At 37.9% G+C, this 26,489-nt stretch overlaps 1 protein-coding gene across 4 annotated transcripts in view; it reads right to left on the minus strand.

The window, feature by feature from the left end:
* bigmax (helix-loop-helix-leucine zipper transcription factor bigmax) overlaps positions 1 to 26,068 on the minus strand; it is a 64,575-nt gene extending 38,507 nt beyond the window's left edge. For 2 of the 4 annotated variants that reach the window (XR_014440667.1, XM_083110779.1), the window contains exons 1-7: positions 25,891 to 26,068; positions 19,164 to 19,300; positions 14,550 to 14,629; positions 12,018 to 12,179; positions 7,356 to 7,567; positions 6,127 to 6,294; positions 1,046 to 1,162 (exon numbers count right to left, since the gene is read on the minus strand). Coding sequence is in view for 3 of the 4 variants with exons in the window: in XM_083110779.1 (XP_082966905.1) it covers positions 1,046 to 1,162; positions 6,127 to 6,294; positions 7,356 to 7,567; positions 12,018 to 12,179; positions 14,550 to 14,629; positions 19,164 to 19,261 (837 nt within the window). In the remaining variant the exon portion in view is untranslated. The remainder of the gene's footprint in view (positions 1 to 1,045; positions 1,163 to 6,126; positions 6,295 to 7,355; positions 7,568 to 12,017; positions 12,180 to 14,549; positions 14,630 to 19,163; positions 19,301 to 25,890) is intronic. The other 2 variants (XM_083110780.1, XM_083110781.1) reach the window with 2 other exon arrangements.
* Positions 26,069 to 26,489: the final 421 nt, after the last annotated feature.

A 26,489-nucleotide genomic window follows, 5' to 3' on the forward strand; every position in this document is an offset into this window, starting at 1 on the left:
ACCATCTTCGTCCTAAAGAAAGTAAGGACCAATCACACAAGCATGGGTCATTGCACACTACACTGAGACTTTGGCACTGGGCAAGGGTCTTTCATGTAAGAGTTGCAGGTTCTGTCTAACAGGATTACCTTCCGAGATGGTGCTTTGCACTTCTTGAAATGTTATCGGAGCTGCTTCATACACTCCCACCAAGAAACCTGTCACCAATCCCCCTGCACTTGTCACCCAATATCAACCCCACCTAACAAAATCAGACACACCCTACATTCCCTCCTTCCCATCATGCACAGTGATCCTGACACCAGAAATATCTTCCCAGACAAGTTCAGAGTGGTTTTCAAATGCCCTCCAAATATTCGCACTTCGTCCTGTATAAACTTCTTGCAGGATGAAAGGATATGCAAAGAGAATTGATCTTATGTGGTGATGTCCTGTCGATAAGTATCCAAGTGGGTGTGTAATTAACCAAATAGTCTATTTGTACTTGTTCGTTTGAATTGACATCAACCAGTATTTATCTTGACATTCAGTGCATCATACATTGGTCAGCTGTTCAGCGTTGGGGAGGGTTCATTAAGTGAATAGTCAATTGAAAGTCAAATTATTGATCATCGTTAGATATTGGAATTTGATTCATACCTTAACGATTGGTTGCTAGTATCGAGTTAATTAACATAAATCATGGTGAATAAATTGGGGAAATGTCAAGACGTACACAAGAGTTTGTCGAAAAGTAAGGGAACGTCAACAACACAATACTTCAGTTGTAATCTTACCTTTGGGTGGTGTTTTTATAGAACTTGAAAGTAAGGATTTTATTTCAGTTATCACACCAGTGGGCCATCAATCCTGCTTCTAGTGCTGTAGGCGAGACACACAAAGACAGTGAAAGTAGAGTGGAAATTAAAGGATGGTATGGGGAAATATGATTGTTAAAATTGAGACACTCACCACAACAATTTTTAACTATGCTCAAAATAATAATACATGCTTTATATTTGTAGTATATACTGTTTAGTAACAGTATTAAACACCACCAGCATACCTGCGGTTTACAATGCTCCTCCAGCCAGCTGAACACACAACCAGAGAGTTCAGCAAAGTTGGCCACTGAGATCGAGGTATTGAAGGACTGGAACAAGGAATCCATTATGGCCTGAAACTAATCCAAAAAGCAAAAATTCAGTCTTGTTCTCAAAGGATCTGAAATAAATTGATATATTAGTTACATTATAAACTACAGATGGGACAGTATTTCTTATTCAATCATTTGGATATTAGAATTGACCATGGATCACCAAACCATCGATTGCTAGGACCACATTATGGTGAATAAACTATCAAGATTACGGTACAAAAACTCAGCAGATTTTGGTATCAACAGTAGTGCATCAAATGGCATTTTGATGTTAAAATGGTTGATATAATTCTAAATTTGATTTAAAAACTTCATGTCTCACACAAAATAGCATTGCCTTTCGGTAACTGTTTGATCTCGGGAGAACGCATTTCTTCAATTTTACACAAGAAACTACTTACGGAAATGAGTTTCTGTAGTATTTTGAAAGGTCATGGAGGTATTTTCTTTCATCGTTGAATCTATTGGACCGGGAATTCATTTATTTGAAGAGAAATATATCTCCGACGCACAATTGCCATTACTTGCTTCCTCTACGCTGGATGTTGTGTATGTTTGATGACGTAACCTGCTGTCAGTGTTTCCAACCATGCCTTCCTTTCCAAACAAATAAAAAAAACTAAATACGACCCCAAATTTTAACTGTTTGCCTAACCTAACCTTAACATGAATGGTTTTTGGGGCTATGCGTGAATGGTTTTTGGGGCATTTTTCGGTTAGGACCCCAAATTTTAACTGTTTCCCTAACCTAACCTTACCATGAATGGTTTCTGGGGCTATCGTGGGTGGATTTTTTGGGGCTATCCATGAATCGTTTGTGGGACATTTTTCAGTTAAGAAGGTTGGAAACACTGTATACCCAATGACGATCCACGACGTGTCAAGCTGTGCCTGCCATATTGTGTCTTACGGAAGCGAAAGGAAGAACAATAAATACTCATAATGTGAAAAATTGAAATTATTTCTGCGAGAAAAGCAAAATCCTACCTTAAACAATGTTTTGCAATGGACAATAGGTAAGAACAAATGTTAAAAATGACGAAATAAACGAGTGAGGGGTGTTCTCCAGAGATCAAACAGGTACCTTGCCTTTCTAATAGCACATTTATGAACTTATTCGAGTAGAGTGAAACCTCGATTTTACATTTCCAGACTTTACATTTCCCGCATTATACATGCAATTTTGATGGTCTCAATGGAGCAAAATGTAATAAAATTTTCCTCGATTTTACATTTTCCTGCATTGTAAATATTGGTATATAAATTCAGGGAACAAGCTCCTTTTGTAAGAGCAAATTCCCTGACTCTTCCAGGTTTTCCATGCAATTTCACATTAAATTTCCAGACCAATCTATGTTTTTTTAGCATGCTAATAAGCACATTGTAAGTGTTGAACTGGGTTTGCTATTCAAGAAAATAAATTAATTCAACATTATTCAAAATAATGAACAAAAATAAAGACCTTTTTATACTATTTCTAACCAAGAAGCTGAGTCAAGGAAAACTAACTAACTAACTAACTCTCTAGCCTTCTTAAACCCGAATGTTCATGGCTGCAGCAACACAGGCCTTCCATCTGTCCCTATCCTGAGCAAGATCTATATACTCTTTCCCATCCCTACCGATTTCCTTTAGGTCCATCTCAACGTTGTCCCTCCATCTTCGTCTTGGCCTTCCTACAGATCTCTTACCATCTGGTTTCCCAACAAGAATCCTGTAAACTCCTCTTTCCTCTCCCATTCGTGCCACATGGCCTGCCCACCTAAGTCTTCTTGATTTACCTGTAATTATTCTAATAATATCTGGACATGAATACAAATTATGTAGTTCTAAATTATGTAACCTTCTCCACTCACCTGTTTCCTCATCCCTTTTAGGTCCAAATATTTTCCTAAGGATCTTATTTTCAAATACTCTCAATTTATGTTCCTCTTTCAATGTAAGGGACCAAGTTTCACACCCATATAATACTACAGGCAAAATTACTGTTTTGTATATTTTAACTTTTAGTTTCTTAGATATTAAACGAGAAGACAAAAGTTTATTTTCTTTGACACAATGTACATAAGTTTCATGGTCTTGTGGTAAACACTAAAAAAACAATGCAATTAGATTTCAAATCAACAGCTGTAGCAGTGAAACTCCAGAAATTAATTTTCAAGATCAGGGCATAGAATATGTATCTAACATAAAATTTCTTGGCGTACAACTATCTGAAAATTGGGATCTACATATTGAAGCTACAGCAAACAAGGTTAGTGGGTTTTGTTATGCGATAAGAACAGTAGATTGGTTAGATTTGGTAGTGCATTCCAGGCTTTGGGTGCTGCGTAACTGAAAGAGACCTGATAGGCTGAAGTTCTGCAACGAGGTAAGCTGAAATTGGTAGCGTTTCTGGTTGAATGCGAATGAATTTTGCTTCTGAAGTTTAATTTCGAAAAGAGGTAGTTTGGGCTCTTGCTATTAATTATGTTGTGCAGTGTACAAAACAAGTGTAGTTTTCTCCGTCGTGCCATGGAAAGGATTCCGTGCTCATTAAGCACAGGGAGAATATGTTCACACTTTTTTGTTCTATATACATATCTAATGCATGTGTTTTGAACTTTCTGTATTTTTATTGCAAGCTTTTTTGTTATTCTTAGCCCGTAAATGACATCACAATAGTCAAACAGGGGGAAGATAAGAGACTGCGCTAGGTTTAATTTTATCTTAGGAGAGAGGAAGTCTACCAGAAGATAGAGGCTTTTTAATATCGAATACGCCTTGCCACATTGTTGTATCACGTGCTCAGACCGATTGAGCCGCTGGTTCATGATCAGTCCTAGGTTTTTTACTGTTTCAGAAAATTTAATACGCTGTGTGTGAAGAATTATTTCGCATTCATTGATGTCTTAACCAGCACCGTGTTTTTCAATGTGAAAGTAACTGCCAGTTAACTAAACCATGGTTCGTTCTCCTAAACAGTGTGTTGGCAATTCTGAAGCACGGAAATTACAGGAAATCGATTTGCGTGCCATCTGTTAGTATAGTTTCAAACCGCGTCGACTGGCACACAGCCTGGAGTTCAAATATAGAACTACAAGCACGCCGTGCTCGAAAGTACGTTATTGCATTGTGAAACGATAGGAACAATGGCTGCGCATCCATTTTGTATGCTTACGAAATAAATTAACGAAAGACAGCACTACAAATTTGGTTTTCTTTTGTGTTCATTATGTTTTGTGTTAATAATGATTTATGTGTGTGTGTGTGTGTGTATGTGTGTGGTGTTTATATTGTGTAGTAGTTGTGGTGTGTTTGTGTTTATATTATGTTATAGTTGTGATGTGTTTGTGTGTGTCTTGTGTAGTAGTTATGCTGTCTAATGTGTTTGTGTTCATCTTGTGTAGTAATTGTGCTGTCTAATATGTTTATGTTTGTCTTGTGTAGTAGTTCCCCCATTCATATTGGGGGTTAGGCGTAGAGGTGACAACTCGGCACTGTAAAAAGACATGTCAAGAAACAGAAATATATGGCCATGGATGTTCCCAAGGTAAAATATTCCGGAGGTAAAATAGTCCCCCATTCGGATCTCCGGGTGGGGACTACTTTGGGAGGTCCCTGGACTAAGGATAAGATCTACGTCAGGAATAAGGATATTAAATTAGGCACCTGGAATGTTCTGAGCCTTTACAGGCCTGGGGCATTTCAGTGTACAGTTAATGAGATAGTTAAGTATAAATTAGATGTAGTAGCTGTCCAGGAAGTTAGGTGGCCAGGAGAAGGGAATTGTAAAACTAAAAATTATACTTTTTTCTATGGTGGTACTGAAAATCATAATTTTGGAACAGGCTTTTTCATAAATAATAGAATTATCTCGGCTCTTAAAACAGTAGAATTTATTAGTGATAGGATATCATATGCAGTTTTACAGGGTAGGTGGTGTAAAATTATTTTAATAAACATACATGCACCAACGGAAGATAAAGATGATAATACTAAAGATGATTTTTATGCAGAGTTGGAACAGATCTTTGACAAATTTTTTCAGTATGATATGAAAATTCTGTTAGGTGACTGTAATGCACAGATTGGCAAAGAAGAGACATTTAAACCCACGATTGGTAAAGAAAGTCTTCATGAATTAAGTAATGATAATGGTATAAGATTGATTACTTTTGCAACCTCAAAGAATTTAATTGTGAAAAGTACCACTTTTAAACATAAAGATATCCATAAATATACCTGGTCTTCTCCAGATGGTAAAACTCATAATCAGATAGATCATATTCTCATTGATAAGAGAAGGCATACTAGTATAATTGACGTTCGTACACATAGAGGTGCTGACTGTGCCAGTGACCATTATTTAGTAACTGCTAAATTAAGAGAAAGACTCTCAGTGATAAATCATAAGCAACAAAATCTAAAAGTTATAAAATTTGATACAGGAAAGTTTGCTGATGAAAGAATTAAGAAAGATTACCAAATTAACCTGTCAAATAGATTTCATGTTTTGCAGGATTTAAATGATGATGAAAATATAAATGAAACAGACGTAAATAAGAATTGGGAGCACATACATAATGCAATAGAATCAGCAGCTAAAGAAAGTATAGGATACCATAAACCAAGAAAAGGTAAGCCATGGTTTGATAATGAATGTCATAATCTAATAGAAATAAGAAATCAGGCTAGACTTAGGTGGTTAAATAACTCTGATGATACAAATCTAAGCAATTATAATAGAATAAAGCGAGAAGTTAACCGGACGTTTAGAAGTAAAAAAAAGCGATTACTTGAAAAGCAAAATTAACGAAACTGAAACAAACAGCTGAGTCAAGGAAAAATATTAAATTTATTTTAATACCCAAATCCTGGAAAGTACAAAAAAAGTACTTATATTTCCTGGACTTTTCCACAACTTCCAGGTCAGGGGCAACCCAGAAATTGTTACCAGCATACTGCCTACTTTTATGAAAGTAAAATAAAAAAAGATCATAACTAACCACTTCAAACTTCACTTCATCAGACACCCTCATTTCGGCCTGTCCTGGCTGATTCTGGTGGGCCTTCACTATCTGCTCGTAGTTGGCCTGCATTATTCTCAAAGCCACAACTTCCTTCCGCAGGGCGTTCCTCTCATCTTCCTGCTTCTTCTTCTGCTGCAGCAAGAACTGAAAGGACAAACAAGTCATTATTCATCTGGCATTTGGCAGCCTCTATGAGTTATCTAGATTTCAGAAAAGTATCGAGTGGTATTGGTGACTGAATTCAAACTGATACTTTATGATACCGGTTTCCAAATGAAATTTAACACAGGGACATCGACGCTGAGCCTATTTGACCCTACAATTAACCCTTTCAGAATGACTGACGGGCATAGCCCATCGTACAATCACTGTCCAAATAAGAGCAACAGGCATCGTCATTGTGAACTAAGAATGGTCTATAATCACACAGCGTCTCTTGGACGCGTGTGCTGTAACCACCACTTTACAATTTCAACTGCTACATGTCATGTTTTCTTCGTTGCTGAATTTTACTTGTACTCATGTCGAATTAGGTGGTGCTTTTTTATATACTCTTGAGAATAGCACTTAATAATTTATATCCACATTGTGGAAATTTCTTGATGATGATTCCACTTTGGATTTTGCAGTTGGTGATTTCGATCCTAATAGAAAGTTTTATGTTATTCTCACGTATTGATTTTACCTATCCAAAATATGTTTTCAGTAACTAGCATACAATGTTATAATTTTTTATTTTAAATAAATAGCTACAGAAAAACTCATAAATGTGGGAAAATGTATATAAAATGTAATGTATTATATTCTCTGGAAAGAGGAAGTGTTGTAGATTTTAGAAAAAAAATGTTAAATAACAACACAGTTAACAACATATTTTCAGATTTTTTTTAAAAAAACAGCAAAAAAAAGTCTCCTGGGGAAAACTATCTTCTAAGTCCCATCTGGAAAGAGTTATTACAAAGAATACAAATTCCAGTAAATAAATTTAACAATTTAAAAAAAGGCCAAAGGAAGAAATTTAAAAAATAGTCTGAAATTTGATCAGTATTACGGAGACTACATCCTTATCAAGATCAATGTACAATATATGAAAACAATGACTCGTCTCCATTAATTTTATCAGGATGATGAGATGTAGTGTGAAATATCATCTTTTCTTCAAAGATAGGAATATGATAAACAAGTTGCATGGCAAAACTGCATACCTGAATGTAATCTATTGACTTCTGCAGCACAGTCGCCTTGCTTAGCTTATACCCTGAGCTGTCCTGTTGCTGACAGGTCGGAACCAAGTCCTGAAGAGCATCATATCCCTTTTTTATTGCATCCCGTCGCTTTTGCTCTGCTTGTGTATGTGCCTCTCTACGGCGTTCTTTGTAACTTATTGCTGACCCTTTATGATCACTGTCCTCATCATCTGCAAAATCAATATCGTGCTGATACTCAAGACATTTTACACCGCAGAAAACAAAACGTACACATGCAAACAGTGAGAACAAACAGAATAGGGACCAGATGGGGTTGCATAATGGCAAGGAAGAAGTAAGAAACGTTTACAACACTGAAAATTTCCCACATTTCCCACATCGCCAGTTGTGTAAGAAAGCTGATGTACACAGACGTGATGTTAGACCTGCAGGGTTGCTACGTCAGCAGTAAAAATGTAAGTTTCCATAAGAAAACTTCATATATTAAAAAGAAGAAATATATTTTTTGGCACTGAATTTGAAAATTCTAGCGCCAGGTAAAAATATTCTACCCCTGGGATGTGAGCAGTACAGGTTAGATTTGGGATTGAATGATGTGATTGCCCTCATGGCTAATATTTACACTCTTACCCAGAATTGTACAGAGGGTTCTCTGTGTGTGTGTGTGTGTGTGTGTGTGTTTTAAGTCCACTTTATGCACATAAAGGCTAATTGCGACTGAACCTACAGTTTAAAATAGGATCCGAACCACTATGTGCTTGCACTGGGTATCAAACCTGGGACTCCTTGAACAAAAGGTGACAACATTACCTCTACGCCATCGAGGAGACATAAGGAATGAGGTAGAAGCTGGATGACTACTACCCAGAAGCAGTCATTGAAGGTGGTATCATGGATGTCAGAAATCGAGATTTTGGGTGGAAGAGCAGTGGCTGTTGATCCTGAGGTTGAGGGTGATGGATGTCCCCCCCCGCCCCCTCCTGTAAACCCCACCACAGAAGTTGCATGTAAAAATGTAGATAAAACTGGATCTGTGGCAGGTTCATCAATGATGAAGGGTGAAGTTACTCGTGACAGTGAGAAGGTGGGATAAATGAATAAGATAGGGCAAGATTTGCACAAAGGGTGCTTGCGTCTGGAATGCAGTGTCTGAACATTTCCTACTTCCCCCTGGACTGATATGACATTTTTTTTCTAATAAGGTGCAAATGTAAAAATAACTGAAAACCAATATTCCACAAATTCAATTTAAAACTTCGAATGTTTTTGGAAGAAAAATGGTTCATCTTAATTAATATGTGTAACCAGCTGGCTTCGACAGATTTTGCTCAGAAAAATAAGCTGGCATGTAATGTTAACTGGACATTATTCATTGTCTAATGGTATAAACCAAATTTATTCTAATACTAAAAGACCTTATCCTCAGGTGAAACCTTGAGACAATGGCAGTGTCTAATGCTAATGCATGCTAATATCATTGTCACGAACATTCAGAGAATTATTAAAAATGAACTACACATTTTGACATTTCCTTCACAACACAACAATAGATTCGTGAAAATAACAATATTACAGCATTTTTGTAAAATTGTTAGTAACCTTTCTTCTAATTTCCAGCTGTTACAAGAAAGTAAACATCCTGCACTCTGGCCGTGAGGTCTAAGGTGAATGCTTTGTGCTCAGACTATGGGATGCACACAGGTTTGAGTCTCCTGGGGAACCCATAACAACTTTTCTCCTGTGTATGGAACCAGTGGCCACCCACCATCGTCAGGAAATTGGGGAGCTATGAATGAGTAGCGTAACCTGGTCACAGGAATCTACAACGACTGGGGGTTTGTCATGCTGACCACATGTCACACAGTAACTGGTTTGATGATCCCCCACCTCGGCAAGGGCTGTTGCATCATGGTGTATTTTTACAATCACAAGCAAGTAAACACATTTTTTGATGTAAAGTTTCAGGCGAATATATGCTTCCTTTATCAGTAGTTTCATCAAATGTTACAGTTATAACAATAGAATAAATTTAACAAAAAAGAAACAGTTATAAAAACAAATCTTGTCAATATGTTCTACATTTGTAAGCTGCCCTTACATTGTTAGGACAATAACAGCAGCATTAACAGTGAAATATGGAATCACTTTTATCTCCCATAAGAGTACAAACTTTTCAACCGTGAATCTTTCCAGACTCAAATTACATTAAAAAATGTGTTTCCTTGCTTGTAAATTGTAAATTTAAAAATAGACTCCTCAAAAAAGTTTGGAATATTGTTTTATTAAGCAATAGGTGATAGGCACTGCCTTAGAATGCAACAACACATGGCATCTGTCTGCTTGACATTCTCGTGTCTTTGCTGACATATGCAACAGTGCCTATCACCCGTAAACAACATTCCAAACATTTTGTGCCTAATATAACAATATTCCAAACTTTTTGTGAGGAGTGTATATATACAATGCAAGCAATGCATAGATACAAGGAAAATTATTGGTAATTTTATTAATAATCCTCTATGCCAATAGGAAAAAAAAAAGGTGAAGTGCTCCCCTGTGCTTAGCACCACACCATGAAGGCGTATAGGGGTTGTGGGGGTAACGCTCCACACTTTCTTGATCCGGTCGTGAGTGGGGGTGATGTGATCAGCATCATGCCCCTGACCGCTTTAACCCCCAGGGTTTCGCCCAGGTACCCATGTCATTCGACGCTGGGTGGGCGTTGGGGCCGCTTCCATTAGAAAAGTTCCCGGATTTGACCCGGCCGGGGATCGAACCCGGGACCTTTAGCATGGTAGTTAGATGCGTTACCGACTGAGCCACCGTGGCCACTAGAGCCAATAGAGCACTGAATAATCTGTATCATCCCAAATGTATATACAGGGCTATTCTAAATGATCTTCCCGATTTCAAAGTTTAATATCTCACGTTTATTTAGTCACAATGACATGCAAATTATTTGAAATTAAAGAAAAACTCAAAAAGTTTTAGTGTCTGGCAAAGCTGATGTTTTGTTACGCATTTTGCCGCTAGGGCGACAGTAAATCAAAATGGCTGTAAACAAAGACAGGAGAGCATTTTGTGTCCTGGAATTTCATGTATAACAGTCAGTTATTTGTGTCCAACGAAGTTTTAGGACGAAGTTCGGGTTAGATCCACCAAGAGGTCACTCAATTCGGAAGTGGTATAGACAATTTAAAGAAAGTGGATGTATCTGCAAGAGGAAATCAACAGGCCGGCCAGGAGTTAGTGATGAAACAGTTGATCGGGTGTGTGCGACTTTCGTCAGAAGCCCCAAAAAATAAACGGTTCGTGCAAGCAGAGAATTGAACATTGCCCCCACATTGGCACCAGGATGTCAGGAGGGAACTCAACAGAAGGTTACCAAATCAATGGATAGGACGAGCTAGTCGTGAGGATCAGGTTCTGCATCCTTGGCCCCCCCGTTCGCCAGATATCACTCCGTGTGACTTTCTTTTTTGTGGGGTTATGTTAAAAACCAAGTGTATGAGCCACCCCTACCTAACAACTTACCTGAACTTCGAGTACGCATCTAAGAAGCAGTTGCGTCCATTGACTCTGAGATGTTGGGAAGTGTGTGGCAAGAATTTGACTATCGGCTTGATGTGTGCCGAATTACAAAAGGCACTAATATTGAAGTTTGCAAACTTGCATGCAGGAGACCTGGGTTCGATTCCTGAGGTGGGTGATCTAAGGTTGGATTTTTTCCTGCCTTGTCCCTGCTAAAGTGGCGCTGGGGCTCACCCAGCCTCAAATCAATGAGTATCTGGGGGCAACCCTGAGGGATAAATGCAGCCAGCCATGGTGCTGATAACAACACCTCCAAAATGGCCGAGATCGAGAATGTGTGGGGCTGTACCCCCACATCCCCTAAATGTGTCTTCATGGCACGGTGCTATGTCCATGGGGAACTTTACCTCTTACCTAACTGCATCATGGTCAGCTGAAATTCTGGACATGTCTCTTGACAAATACACTTACTAATATTAACAACATACTGTGACATTAGACACACAATAATAATGTTATCAGTTACACTAGTGAGGGGGCAAACTTAAAATGGGATGATGAAAATTAGTACTTTGTATTTTTGTCTATTTAGGTAGCATTTCTGCCACATTTCGCTAATTTCAATGATGAAAATGACCGATGAAATTTACAAAAGGGCACTGACAAAGAACAGCCATTCCCAGGCTGGTTTTTGAACCCAGGAATTTTGGTGGCAAGACTTACAGTTGGCCAGTTAATGTACTCAGTCACCAAGTCAGCGAAAAAGAAAATGGAAATGAACAAGTATAAAAACATTAGTTTTGGAACAAATAAAGAAGTTCAGTCCTGGCCTGGGCACGATTGTTTTTAAGCATCCTATCGATCACTTTCATCTAATTACCAGTCATGCTTATCTTCACAATTAGCTCTAATTAGCTCTGAGACAGAAGTCACATAAAGTAAGAAAATATAAATGACGAGTTTAATTAGGACAACAATACTCCCCACAATTTCAATGTCGGTGCGAACCTCGTTATCTCTAAGACTCTGACAACACTGACCAATAACATACACAAAAGCTGTGCGCACAAGGCATGCTAGTGCTTCAAGGACACAAACAGACACAGGCTGAAAGTTGGAAGTGATTACCGTGTCCGCTGCTGCTACTCATGTTGGCCTCACCTGTGTTGTGAGCCGACGAGGAGAGAGTGTGAATGGAGCCGGTACTGCTGCAGCGGGAGTATGAGAAGCGATCTCTCTCGGTGGGGCTCGATGGCTCCAGCTTCAAATCTCCCTCTCCTAAACTGGATGCTGGAACAAACAAGTTTTAAGTGAAGATTCCAATGTAGATTTAAAGGAAAATTTAAAAGAAGGAAACATTGTCCAAAATATAGAGCACAAACACATTCACAATAAATTATATATAAATCACTATAAAACTAGCAAATTCAGTGATGTGAAACAAACATTTTCAGTTCACAAATAATGAGTTTTTAAATGAATTCTCCAGTTAAAAATTCCCAGTTATAATGAATAACAATACTTTGTGTTTTTTAAAAAATATTTCCAGATACTCTGTTAAATCTAAAGCAGAAATAAATAAATTTCCCTCAGGAGATAAATCATTTTCCCAGTTTCTCCAACTGAAAGTCATATTTTCATAAAAGCAAATTATGTGATGCACAAAATTCCTCGTAGCAACCCTATGAAAATGTGTTGAAACCTTTTCTACTAAACGGTTAATTTTAACAATGCAAGACACACCATAAAAACACTTGCAAAATGGATCATTAGCCTTAAAGAACAAGCTATTAAAAGCTTATTATTTACTTACAATGAGATACGTTAATAATTTTTAACACGGTTTAGTCAGAACAAATAATAAACAATAGCTTTAAATACTGGATTTGATTGATTGAGTTAGTGTTTTAAGTCCACTTTATACACAGTAAGGCTAATTGGGAGTGGATCTACAGTTTAGAGTGAGTTCTGAACCACTATGTGCCTCCACCAATATTGAACCCGGGACCCCTTGATTACAAGGCGGCGACGCTACCACTGCACCATCAGGGAAACCCCTTCAAATGCTAGAAACAATAAATATTAAAAATATAAAGTGGAAGACTGATACATTCCAAACTACAAGGGTCGTTCAAGGTTGACCGGGACTCTTATTTATGCAGAGGAAATAGGTAGTAGAAGAAACACCAAACTATGTCAGTTTTTCAAAGTATTCTCCGTGCGCGCCGAGGCACCGTTGCCACCGTTCTGGCAGCTCCCGAATTCCTTTGGCGTAGAAAGAACTTGGTTGTTGTCGTAGCCACTGGAGGACATCGCTCCACAGTGCTTCGTCTGTCGTGAATTTCTTCCCTCCCAGATGGTCTTTAAGGGGTGCAAACAAATGATAATCACTGGGGGCTAAATCCGGACTGGAGGGGGGATGGGGCAGAACTTCCCAGCGCATGTCGGCCAGAGTAGTTGTTGTTGTCACATTGGCCGTGTGAGGGTGGGCATTGTCATGGAGAAGAATGACATTTCCAGAAAACATCCCAGGTATTTTCTTGCGAATGGACTTTCGGACAGCACCACTCAACAATGTGGAGTAATACTGGACATTAATCGTGCTCCCTTTGTCCAGAAAATCCACATGGATAATGCCCTTCATGTCCCAGAAGACACTTGCCATGATCTTTCCAGCGGACGGCTGCATTTTGCTTTTCTTGGGGGGCGGGGAACCTTTATGCCGCCACTCCATACTGGGTCTTTTGGTCTCTGGGGTTGAATTGTGCAACCATGTTTCATCACACGTGATGATGGATTGCAACAATTCATCACCTTCTGCTCGAAACCGATTCAGAAGCTGTTCACAGACCGTCCTGCGTGTCCACTTCTGATCGAATGTCAGCTGGCGGGGAACCCACCTTGCACAGATTTTGCGGAAGCGTAAGTGGTCGTGAATGATTGTCTCAACACTCCCGACACTGATATATTCACCTCGGCAGCAATATCCCGCAATGTTCTCAAGAATCATTTGCTCAACACGTGCGATATTCACTGGTGTGACTGCAGTCGGGCGAATGTGTCCATGCGCTTCATTTGTCACCAGCTCCCGTCCTTCGCGAAACTGCTCACACCATTCGTATACTCTTGTCAGCGACATCGTTTGTTCACCATACTGTGCTTGCAATCGTCTGAAAATCTCAGCTGGTTTCACTTTCTCCTTCACGAGAAATTTGATTACACACCGCTGCTCCACAGCCACAGACACACTGCTTGCCGCCATGTTCGCTGCAACTGCTGCGCATGCGCGAAATACGTCATGTCGGGCGCTAGTTACTCGCGAAGGAATATATTACGTCACCTGCACGTTTCATCATGGTCCGGCTATTCATCGATTTTTTACGTACGAAAATCCCGGTCTACCTTGAACGACCCTTGTAAAATTAGCAAGAAACTTGTGGTATGAGAAGAGAAATACACAAAGTGTGTATTAGATTTGTGCATTAAGTGACAAAAATAAGTATGATATAAGATAGATATGTATGTCAAATTCTCCTCATAAGAAAATTGAGTATATACCCACATTTTGAACTTCTCTGCTACTGTTGTAGTACCAGTTTATGAGTAGCAGATCATTTTTACTCATACTCACATAACATGTGTACCACATAACAATCTCACCTGCTTCATACCCACTATCACCATACGGAGAGCCTGCCATCTTCCCATATCCTACGAAGTAGGATGCTGAATAAGGGATGCTGAAAAGATAAAAATATTATTTTCAATATTCCAATAAGGTACATTTTAAGTGAATCTGTCATATTTCTGGAAAAGTACTGTTGTATAAACATGTGGACTACAGCGAGCAGGGGTAATGTAGGATTGTGGGAGAGATCGAAAGTTTGTTTATTAGGTTGAGTGATGATATGATGAAGGGTCACCCGTAAAGAACACCCATGCCCAGGCTGGGATTCAAACTTGGGACACCTGGTGTCATATGTGCTGTGCTAACTCTGTCATGGAGGTTGACGAGAGTTAGGAAGAATGAGGTACACATGTGGTTTAACTGATCACGTTCATGCAGTGTGGTATTGTAAACATGGCAGAATTACATTTGAATTTTGTTGTTAAATAACACTTTTCTGCCACTTTTGGGTGATTGCGATAGTGAAAATGAGTGATGAATAGCGAGTGGATTTTTAGGTGCTACAAACTTAAATATATTCACGTATTAGATTTTAAAAAAAATTCCAAATATGTGGCTCAAAGTCAAAAATATTTTCATTCAAATGACTTGACTGACCCACACTTTTTACACAGATATAATTTTTTTGCACAGTTTCTTCATAACACTGTCGAAGGTAGTGTTTGCGTAACATGGATTCATTGGGTGGTGCAAATTATATGTATTGTGATGGGAAGTTTTTCAAACCAGATTGTTTATTTTCTTCAGTGGGATGTCCACTGCAACGAATATTCTACTTAAATCTAAAAAAATATAGTGAGCAATTACATCATTTTCATTTGAACATATTGAGGCTCCTATTAGCACTTGTGAACACACATGTAAAACTGCAATGTCTGTTTCCTGACACGTGCTGGTGACTAGAGAATGCTGTTCTGCATGACTTGCCAGTGTTGTGGCGTCACAAATAAGATAGTAATTTACTAATTCAGCGCATATTTTGTATATTTCATGCATTAACTCCAAAATAGTATGTATTTACACAAAGAATTTGGAAACATTATTTTGTTTGTCTGGAATGTCTAAACTATGTACGTTTTATGTTAAACTATGTACGTTTTATGTTCTTTCCCTAGAAATGTGTTTTTATGTGCTAAAGGTAAAATTAGGCAGTGATAACATAATGAAATTGATGAGAGGGAGCACTCGCAAAGAACACTCGAGCCCAGGCTGGGATTCCAACCCAGACCCAATGGTTGTGTAACATGCTGTGCAAATCACTCCACCACAGAGGTCGGCTTATTATGGCAGAAGAACCAGGAGATGCTTCCGTGAAAAGAAGGATGCTTTTCCCACAGCTTGTTTTACCTCTGAATGCAAGTGATTCCATCACCATGAGAAAGCTTGTTCCTCACAGAGTGCTCTTTGACTTCCACAAGTGCAAGTGAGATTCCCAAAGCCCTTTTTATCTTAAAAATTAATTCAATATATACAAACTGTAAATCAGTATTGCAAATTGCACCAGATGACAACTAGATACCAATTATTTTCCTTTAGTTTACGGTTATTACAAGCATAAGAAAACAGTTTTCGTTGTGACGTTTCCCTTCATCAGACATTTATCTTCATTTTCATTTTCATGAAACGTCACAACGAAAACTGTTCTCTTATGGTTGTAATAACCGTAAACTACAGGAAAATAATTCTACAATGCAAGCAATGCGTACATACAAGAAAAACTATTAGATACCAATTTGGCACTAATCATATAACCGTAATTTGATAAACTATGAACCTAAAAAAAAAAGAATAAATATATTTCACGAATATCCTGAATTTATGGAGAAAGGACGTGTTCTCACTTCTAACACACTCAGTTGTCACTACTGCTCTGGACTGTTTCAATCATGTTTCGCACACCATGCTATTCTTCTTTAATACTCTAAGCATGGATTTGCAGTAAAATATGGGACACAGTAGTCAGCCAGCACACTGGATTTGTAATAAAGTCACTGGTCCATTCTTGGTTTGAGGTGTAAGGGGTGAACTGTCAAGACTCGCTGTCAGCTCTCTTTGGGCAGAATTTCACTTAACCGTCAAGTAGGGTATAAAGCTTATTTTATTGCTTTTATTTTATAAACATTATTTACTGACTCAGAAACCGAATGATGCCACCCTGGCACCTTTGAGCATTTTCTGTTATGACGTCATTAAAATACCATCATAAAAATTACAAGATAACCTCAGAAGGCCAGGAAAAATCATAAATGTTTCACAAAATGTTCAATAAAGTTAACATATTTATGTGCCATGGTAACATAGTGTTACACAGACACAAAAAAAGCATGGCCGAAGGTACGGCTCCATGCATTATATATCGCAGAACTGAAAGTAGTAATCGGAAATGCACCACAATCCAACCACCTTCGACGGCAAGAACACTGACAATACAGTCATCCATCTGTCTTATTGGGGGAAATGCAGCTGAAAGTTTCATAAGTGGTGTTTAAAAACACATGATGTGGTTAAATCCTGGAAAGAAATACCAGTAAATGATATTTAGTCCAGTTATGCGAGTAGATTGGCAGTACAAGAAGGTAATGTTTGTAGTAGTCATTCAACGCAACATAAGTTCACTTTTATGCACAGAAAGGCTAATCGGGACGGGACCTAAGATTTAAAATGGGATTAAACCACCATGTGCCTCCACCGGGTATCGGACCCTAGAGCCCTTGATTACAAGGCGACGACATTACCACTAGCCCATCGGGGAGGCCCCTATGTTTGGTACACTCATAGATGCATCTCCCTCAAACACAGACATAGTTTTTTATAACCACCTGTTTATTAAAAAAAACATGGTATGAAACTTTTCAGTTCTCTCCTAATATGCAGCTGAATAAAATTACAATTAAAAGTAAATGGTTAAATACTCAACGGTGGAACAACATAGACAAAAAATGATACACATATTCATGTCCTTTGTAGGTAGCATCAGCTGTTTAATGCAAGGAAGTGGTTTTGAAGTCAACATTTAGTGCTTACAAATAATCCTTGTAGGAAAGCATGATGTAAAGAACTCAGGGGTCTAAGGATTGCTTGAAGATACATATTATTAGGGCAGAGTACTACCGTTGAGGGTCTTCAGACTGAAGGCCACGGTCTGCTGCTGTTTTAATTATATCTGTTTTCCTTATTCATTTGATCATGTAGAGAAGGTAATTGCTATTAGAAATTAGTAGCTGCTCACTGCAATTATGCTCGACATACAGGTGGTGGACAAAAAAATACTTGATATGACAGAGAAATCTTTATTCGTAGGAACATGAAATGTTTTGTTCTTTTTACTCGCCACCATTTTGTACAAACAATTCATTTATGCACGGTGAGTATTTAAAGTGAAACTTATGAAGTCTAGTTGCAATCAGTGCTTGTTACAGATCTCTCCGCACACCGGTCACGAAGAACGAGAGAAGAAATAGGTACAATATCTTTCGGACACCCTGTATTATGCAAAATGAAATGAATTAAGTTCAAATTTGTACTTTTTCTTTTTTATTAACTATCTTACAATGTTCTCCTCTGCTTTTGATTATAATAAAATCGGATGTTAATTAAGGAAACTGCAAAAATAAATTTCTCTTACATTCTCAAAATTTTATGAAAAATTATTATTATTTATTAATTTTTATAAGGTTTCCAACAGTGTCTTAATGACTAAATTCGGGACATTAGTTCCCGAGATATTAATGATTAATCACACCTAACGTAAAGTAGTTAGACAAAATGGCACATTGATGACATCATAGCCAATTCAGTACATTGTAGTTAATCAAAATTTGCAATAAAAAACCGTTATACTCTACTTGATGGTGTAACAATTTTTAACATTGTCGACGACCCGACTATGAATTATTGCAGACTAACGAGGCTCTTGCAGCCAGATTCACAGCCAATCTAATTCCCTGTGGAGATTGTATTGTGTCCTGCCCATGGTCTCATTTACTTTGCTGCTCTTTTTCTTGACACTACATATAGTATAGGTGTATCCCAGCACTACAGCGGTGTGTCCAGGATTTGCGAAAGGGAGGGGTTACATATACTTTCTCTTGGTAGTCAGCCTTCATTTTGCCATATTATCCTACCTTTCACGTTCCTTTTTTAAAGAATACTGGGCCAAACATCCTAGCTTCGATCCCCACTCATTGGTAAACTGAAATTTGTTCACCTGAAGATAGTAATATAATAGGAACACAATAAATGGAAAATAAGAAAATAAGTGTCTGATGAGTGAGGCATCTTTGCTTCCGAAATGTAACACTAAGAAATGTGTTAATCTACTTTGATTGATGATTGAGTTGGTTTTATGTCCACTTTATGCACAGTAAGGCATAAAGTGCAATATTAGACAACAATATATGGCAAAACTAAACTCTAGCTTATTATCAATAAAACATAAGAAAAATAGCAAAATTTACACAAAGTAGATATATAAATAACCCTGTCAACATGAGACAGCACAAAAAGCTTTCTTAGTCAAAATGATGCTCTTATTCGTTCAAGGTCAAGATGATGCTTTAAAAGGAGCGACATAAATCTGCACAAACCTTGAAGGAGAAGATGAATATTTTATAGAATTCATATTTCCATAACTAGGATCTGATTCAGTTGAAAAACATGGATGTTGATTGTAGAGAGGTTCCATTGCACAAACAATTTCTCCATCTGCCACATTTTATCTTATCTGCAATATCAACACGTGTGACATTGGCCCCTGATAACATCCTGAGAGCATTAAGTCCCACATACACGGAAAAGAAGCATAATTGAAACATATATTGAATATCTTCATGACAAAACAAAGTTGCTTATCTCATAAGGGTGTAGATTTTGCACAGGTCATGATTTGCAACACAGTTTTTAATGTAGTTGTAACAATTACTCCTTTTGACTAGAATTTTGAAATCTGATTGCAATTTTATCCATTTTGCAATTTCCTCAAGGCCACGAAGACCTTGAAAAATTGTTTCAGTGTTTTTCACTGACGTGTAACTAACATAATAATACACCAGGTTACGATGCCACATTGATTTCTCTGACATACAACGTGGAGCTTAAGGAAACATAAATGTTGACCTCCTTCCTGCATCACACGTAATATAAAAGGTAAATAGAAACATCACGATTTATAATTATTTACCAGCAAAAACTGGACTAGGAACTACAAGGCAAGTCAATATATCTGCTATTTAGAAATGTTTGTAAAAATGTTAATTTTACGTTAATGAAATGCAAATATACATACATAGTTTTTAGAGGTTTCCGTAGTTCAGTACTGTCGATATTCAACATAGTTAAAATGATAATGATGCATTCCATTTCTACATGTGTGACATTCTCATTCACACATAAAAGTAGACAGACATGTGATTGGATTAATGAACTGATTTCATAGAATTATGAAGTACTTTGTGGTGTCTGCTAACCAATGAAAAACTTGAGAATTTGACATAGCCTGAATGCATGAAAAGTATTATCAAAAATAAAAAAAGTGTGCGACACTTTAAAACTGTAGCAAAGTTCGACTTTATTTGTTTGTGGACCATATAGGCTACAGATGCTAATAACTTTTGTTGGTGAAATATGCACATTATATGCATTCACAAACACTGAAACCTTAATGCAATTAAAAACAATCATAATTCCCAGATTGATTTATTTATTTCTTATTTTGGCCCACATCTTTAGCAAGCTTGGTGGCTGAGTGCATTAAGTGATTTTGTCACTGAAATTTCGATTTTACTCATCCTCCATTTGAGCCTGAACACTAACAGCAAAGCAATTGTTCTCATTCGATTGTTCTTCACTGCTGTTTGTTGTGGTGAATATTATTATTTTTTAATATTTTTTAAAAATTTATTTATTTATTGCTTATTGAGAAAACACAGAGCACAATAGTGTGTGACTTCTGTGCATGGGAGCAGTGTTTATGAAGCTTACTGCATTAGTCCATACAAGAGATATTGTGATTTTGCGACTCGTCTTGCGTGTTGGTCAACAGGGATTACCTCATTTGACATGGTGTTAAGTTAATACGAGTCTCCTTGAAGAAGTGAGCCTGTATCTTTGTGTCTATGCTCAGTGGCAGAAAGGGAAAGTAGGAGTACACACAGATGATGAGATCAACGAGTGATTTCAGACAGTTGGTGTCCAATCGTAAATGTAGAATGCCTTTGTTGCGGTTGTAAAACTCCACCATCACCAAGATAACGACTCCATCTTTACTTTCGTCCCCTCATTGAAAATTCATGCTCATCTCTATTGGAGGAACGGATGCATAGGTTCCTTAGCTAGCATCGGTAGATGCGTTAACACTTTCTTGAGGGTACATGTACTGCATGTTGTCACATCAAGGGGATCAACTGGAAGCTTATTTCACTACCTATTACGAGTACTCAAGACTTTTTAAAGTTCAATTCGTAGTACTGAATCCAAAACTAAATCCTCCTTGATCTTTGCAAGTTGAAATTACGTCGATGCCTGTAATGGGGAAGTCCTGTAGTTTTATAGCAGTACTGCTACGAATGATTTGGTTTTGAGGACCCTCTTTACATTACGTAAGTGTCATTTGTAATAAACACTATCATATAAATTGTGTGTCCATTGGGTATCACACACTGTAATAAGAGAGCAAAGAGTTTTAAAATTCAAATATAAATTTTACAGTCTTTCACAATCAATTCTCAGGATATTCGTTTCCTAAAAAAATCCAACACTGAGAGTTAAGATTAGTGTATGCCAATTGATTAACTGTCTATGTTGCGAAAGTATACTACCTACGATATTTATTTCGGTATGAATTTAAAATACCGGAAGTATCTCCAATTGGTTTCAAATTCAGCATACTTACTAATTTTGGCCTCGTAATCACGAATCTGCAGTTAAAAATTTGCGGTCACGTCTAGAAATTGCAAAATAACCTTGTCAATTACCGCTATGATTCTCCATACACTAACATGGAAACCATGAAGACATCTTCCTATCCACACAAGTGAGACCCGTTGCATGGAGTGTTGATTTGCATGTGAGAAAATGGCATCTTGCGTAAAGGTGGAAAACATGTTTGCCCCACGAACCATTCACAGTAAGGTTAAGTTACGTTAGGTTAGGCAAGCATAGTTAAAATTTAGGGTCATCATAAACATAGTTTTGAAACGCTAATCATTGCAAAAAATAGTTGTTTTCTTCATAAATCAAGGGTGTTTACACCGTTCACGGACCCACTTTTTTCGATTTATTTTGCAATTTCTAGACGTGATCGCCAAATTTTAACTGCAGATTCGTGATTATGAGGCCAAAATTAGTGAGCATGCTGAATTTGAAAGCAATTGAAGATACTTGCGGCATTATAATTTTGCTCCTTTATTTCTTGTCTGTTAGTTTTATGTTGCTGCCTCAAATAGAGGCTCAGATGATGATCAATGTCCAAATGATAAAACTGAACTAATTTAACACTGCAAACAGTTTATTAGTGACAATATTGAGTCAAGCATTGTAAACTTTTACAGTTTAGTATGAGTAGGACATTCGCATTTCACTAGGTTAGCACCAATGTACTCGGGTACTTAGAACCACAAGGCAATAGTCTAGTTTACTGACTGGTAACATGTTTACAAATTTGCATACACAAAAAAAAAAAAAACTACTTCCCAAAATGAAATCACAAATACGCCACTGAGCATCCCCCAAAGAAAAAAGCTCGGAGCAATTACAGAATACCGGGAGTATCTGCAATTGCTTTCATATTCGGCATACTCACTGATTTTGACATCCTAATCACGAATCTGCAGTTAAAAATTGGCAGTCATGTCTAGAAAATGTGAAATAAGTAGAAATAAGGGGGTCTGTGAACGAAGTAAACACCGGTGATTTAAGAAGGAAACAACAATTTTTGGCAATGATTAGCGTTCAAAAACTATCAATTTTTTGCAATGATTAGCATTCAAAAACTATGTTTATAAATACCTTGAATTTTAACTATGCTTGCCTAACCTAACCTAACCATACATGAATGGTTTGTGGGGCTACGTGAATGGTTCGTGCGGCAAGTGTTTTCACATTTACTGAAGATGCCATATTGTCACATGTAAAGCAACACTACATGGAACAGATAGCAAACTTCACTTGTTCACATCAAACATGGCGACCATTAGTATTGACAATCATAGCGGTAATGTATGCACGGTATTTCACATTTTCTAGACGTGACCACCAATTTTTAACTGCAGATTCGTGATTTTGAGGTCAAAATTAGCGAGTATACCAAATCTGAAAGCAATCTGAGATACTCCCAGTATTCTGTAATTACACCAAAAGCTCAATTCGCACAGTGGGTTTAAAGCTCTTAGAATTAATAAAACATCCCTAAACACTTTCGTTGTTAGGTCAGGTAGGTAAGATTTAGGACTCTTAGCATTAAGATAATGTCCATAGAGGGTTCTAACACCTGATCACTTAATATCTGGTCCCAAGCATGAAACCCCCTGGTAATTTTGCGATATCGCCCGAACACCTCTCACTCGTTTATTTCATTAATTTTAGCATTGATATTTACCTGTTCTGCATTGCGGAAGATTCTTTAAGGTGAAGTTATGTCTTTTTCCATAAAATAGTGTCAACTTTTCATATTACGAGTCATTATTTGTCTTCCTTGTTCCGCTTGAGTAACAGACAATATGGCGTGCACTCGTCTTGGATCATCGAGCATCCTACTTGTGTTTTGTCGATGTGGAGTGGGTATGCAGTGTTTCAATCTTACTTCACCGTAAAATACCTACTTTCGTGTTCATTATGTCATCACAAACCATTGACGGATACCGCCAAAAATTATTCACGATAGCCCCACGAACCATTGACGGATAGCCCCACGAACCATTGACAGATAACCCCAAAAACCATTCACGATAGCCCCCAAAACCATTCACGATAGCCCCACGGACCATTCACGATAGCCCCACGGACCATTAACGATAGTTCCACGGTCCATTTCCAGCAAGGTTAGGTTAGTTACAAAAAATTCTCGTAAAAAAAGGCACATTTGGAAACACTGGCGAGACCGCGTGACTTTCGACGCTCGCGCCATCTGCAGGTACATAATGGAAACAACGGCATAATGTTGTCGCTTTACAGAAAATGCAAGTTCCTTACATAAAAAGTGATAATATCTTGTTCTGCAGCACTTTAGGTAAAATTTTCGTATCCCCAAAACGTATTTCTTTAATTTTACAAGAGAAAGTACTTACCGAAATGGGTTTATTTATACTTTAGGAAGGTCTTGGAAGTTTGTTTTCACCTCGTTGAAATTTTTTTGCCGGTAAATCATGTAATTTTCGACATTAATGCCACTCCAATGCACGAAAGCTGTTCCCTTGATGTCCGTCTACTACGTGAACCAAATATTTGCGAGCGTTTCATGACGTAATAACCGGTCAGTGTTTCCAAATATGCGGTTTTGTAACTGTGTAACAGTTCTAGAACGTAAATAAACGTGAGTTACTGTTCATCATTTCTGATTACGAACTTGCGACAACATGACGTGCACAGGATCAGTGGCGTGCTCAATGTGAGGTTGATGGGGGCTATAACCCCCCCTTTCGCCCAGTATCTCTAAGGCTATTTATGAATGGTTCGTGGGCTATTTATGTATGGTTCGTGGGGCTATCCGTGAATGGTGCGTGGGGCTATCTGTGAATGGTTCATGGGGCTATCCGTGAATGGTTCGTGGGGCTATCCGTGAATGGTTCGTGGGGCTAGCGCCAATGGTTCGTGGGGCTATCCGAGAATGGTGTGTGGGGCTACGAATATTTTTTTCGAAACCAATTTTTAACTATTGAAACCTTTGCGTGGCCCTACTAACCTATCCACGCGCCAATGGTTCGTGGGGCTAGCGCCAATGGCTTGTGGGGCTAGCGCCAATGGTTCGTGGGGCTATATTTTTAACTATTGAAACCTTTGCGTGGCCCTACTAACCTATCCTCGCGCCAATGGTTCGTGGGGCTATCTTTTTCACTATTGAAACCTTTGCGTGGCCCTACTAACCTATCCACGCGCCAATGGTTCGTGGGGCTATCTTTTTCACTATTGAAACCTTTGCGTGGCCCTACTAACCTATCCACGCGCCAATGGTTCGTGGGGCTAGCGCCAATGGTTCGTGGGGCTATCTTTTTCACTATTGAAACCTTTGCGTGGCCCTACTAACCTATCCACGCGCCATTAAGTGAGAGTATGAGACGTGTACCTGTTTCACAATCAGTTGCTTTGTTTTATTTCAATCACTTATCGCACAACACTCTTGCTACCTTGCGTTCTGACGTCAGCAGACTGAAGTTTATTTTTAGGCTAAAGGCCTATGTTGTTATCCATATCATTAAAATTTCAGTAACCACCAAACGTCTCTAATTCCCTTATTTTCGTATTTTCCACATTCATACTTACGTATTCTCCATACTAGTACCTAGATATTTTGCTATGAAGAAGGTCGCAACACTGCATAACCACTGATCATGGACTACGCTAGTCAAGATTTCTCCGCCATATCGCGTGTAACGCAAGCAAAAGCGAAGAAAATAAAAATACTCCATATTTCGAAAATTGAGATTATTTGCCTGCAAAAAACGAAACGCGAAATAGAAGAATCCTTACGAATGCAGAATATGTAAGTATCAATGTGAAAAATACGAAAATAAGGGAATTAGAGACGTTTGGTGGTTACCGAAATTTTAATGATTTCAGTAAGTAGTTTCTCCTGTAAATTTGAAGAAATCCGTTCGGGCGATATCGCATATTTACCCACCACTTTTCAAGCCTAGCAAGAAAATATGCCAGAACTGTGTGTCTGAAACAACCATAAACTGCTAATTAGAAGATACTTCCGTCGATGTGAAGCAGAGTATTTGGGGTAAAACTTAATTACTTGTCCGTTGTGGTGGTGGGGGAAACCAGCTGACTATTGTACGTCCGTTCCCCCCTCTGGCATCAACAATGGTATACAGAATATAATATTCTCGATGTTCTTTTTCACTCAGGGCCCTGAATAATTTACTATTGGTGGATCAGAAAAAACTATGCTTCACTACTGATCAATTGTATAACCATCACGTCAATAAGCCAGTTAATATTTACAATAAGCGCAAGCCAATGAAATATAAAAACACTTATTTTGTTATCATTACATGTACGGTACCAAAGAAAATTAACTTATCTATCGTGATATACCACAATTCAGTAATCTTGAAAGTTAGGTGGTCATAAATATACTTCTTTTACATTACGAACCTGATTAAATGATTTATGACTTCCCATGAACAGCATACAGTGATTAACAAGCTAAGTACTATTTCTGAGTTTTAACAAATCAATTAATTCCTTTAAAGAATGATAAAAACTTTCAATAGGTGCAGAAATCATAACACTTTTAGGCAATGATAGTGATAGTGGTGAAAGCAAAAATGTCTTATCCATCCTGAACATCAGTGCTACTGATATATATTTTCGAACATTTTTCTTTCCGGAAATCTCAAAGAGTTATCTTCGACATAAGTGGGCTTTACAAGTACAACTGTGGCATGCTGACGCAAATTTTCTGGTTTTCACTTTCAGTGGCGTACCGGGAGAGGGGTTGGTGGAATCTAGAAATATATTTTTTTACAAAATGTGTAATTTTAGTCATTGAGCTCTGCACTAATTACATTTCTCAATTGTATACACAAGATACAATTTCAAATTTTAAATAATATAATACCTTCACTTCTAGGTGTTGTCAAATCGATCAAATGCGCCTCCTTTGCTGCTAATTCCTCCAACATAAAATTAGATAAAGGGATATTCTTTATTCAAAATACACTTTTTATATAGTGTTTTGAGTAATGCAAAAT

Source organism: Lepisma saccharinum, chromosome 24 (assembly GCF_977018435.1).
Source record: "Lepisma saccharinum chromosome 24, izLepSacc3.1, whole genome shotgun sequence".
Lineage (NCBI taxonomy): Eukaryota > Metazoa > Arthropoda > Insecta > Zygentoma > Lepismatidae > Lepisma > Lepisma saccharinum.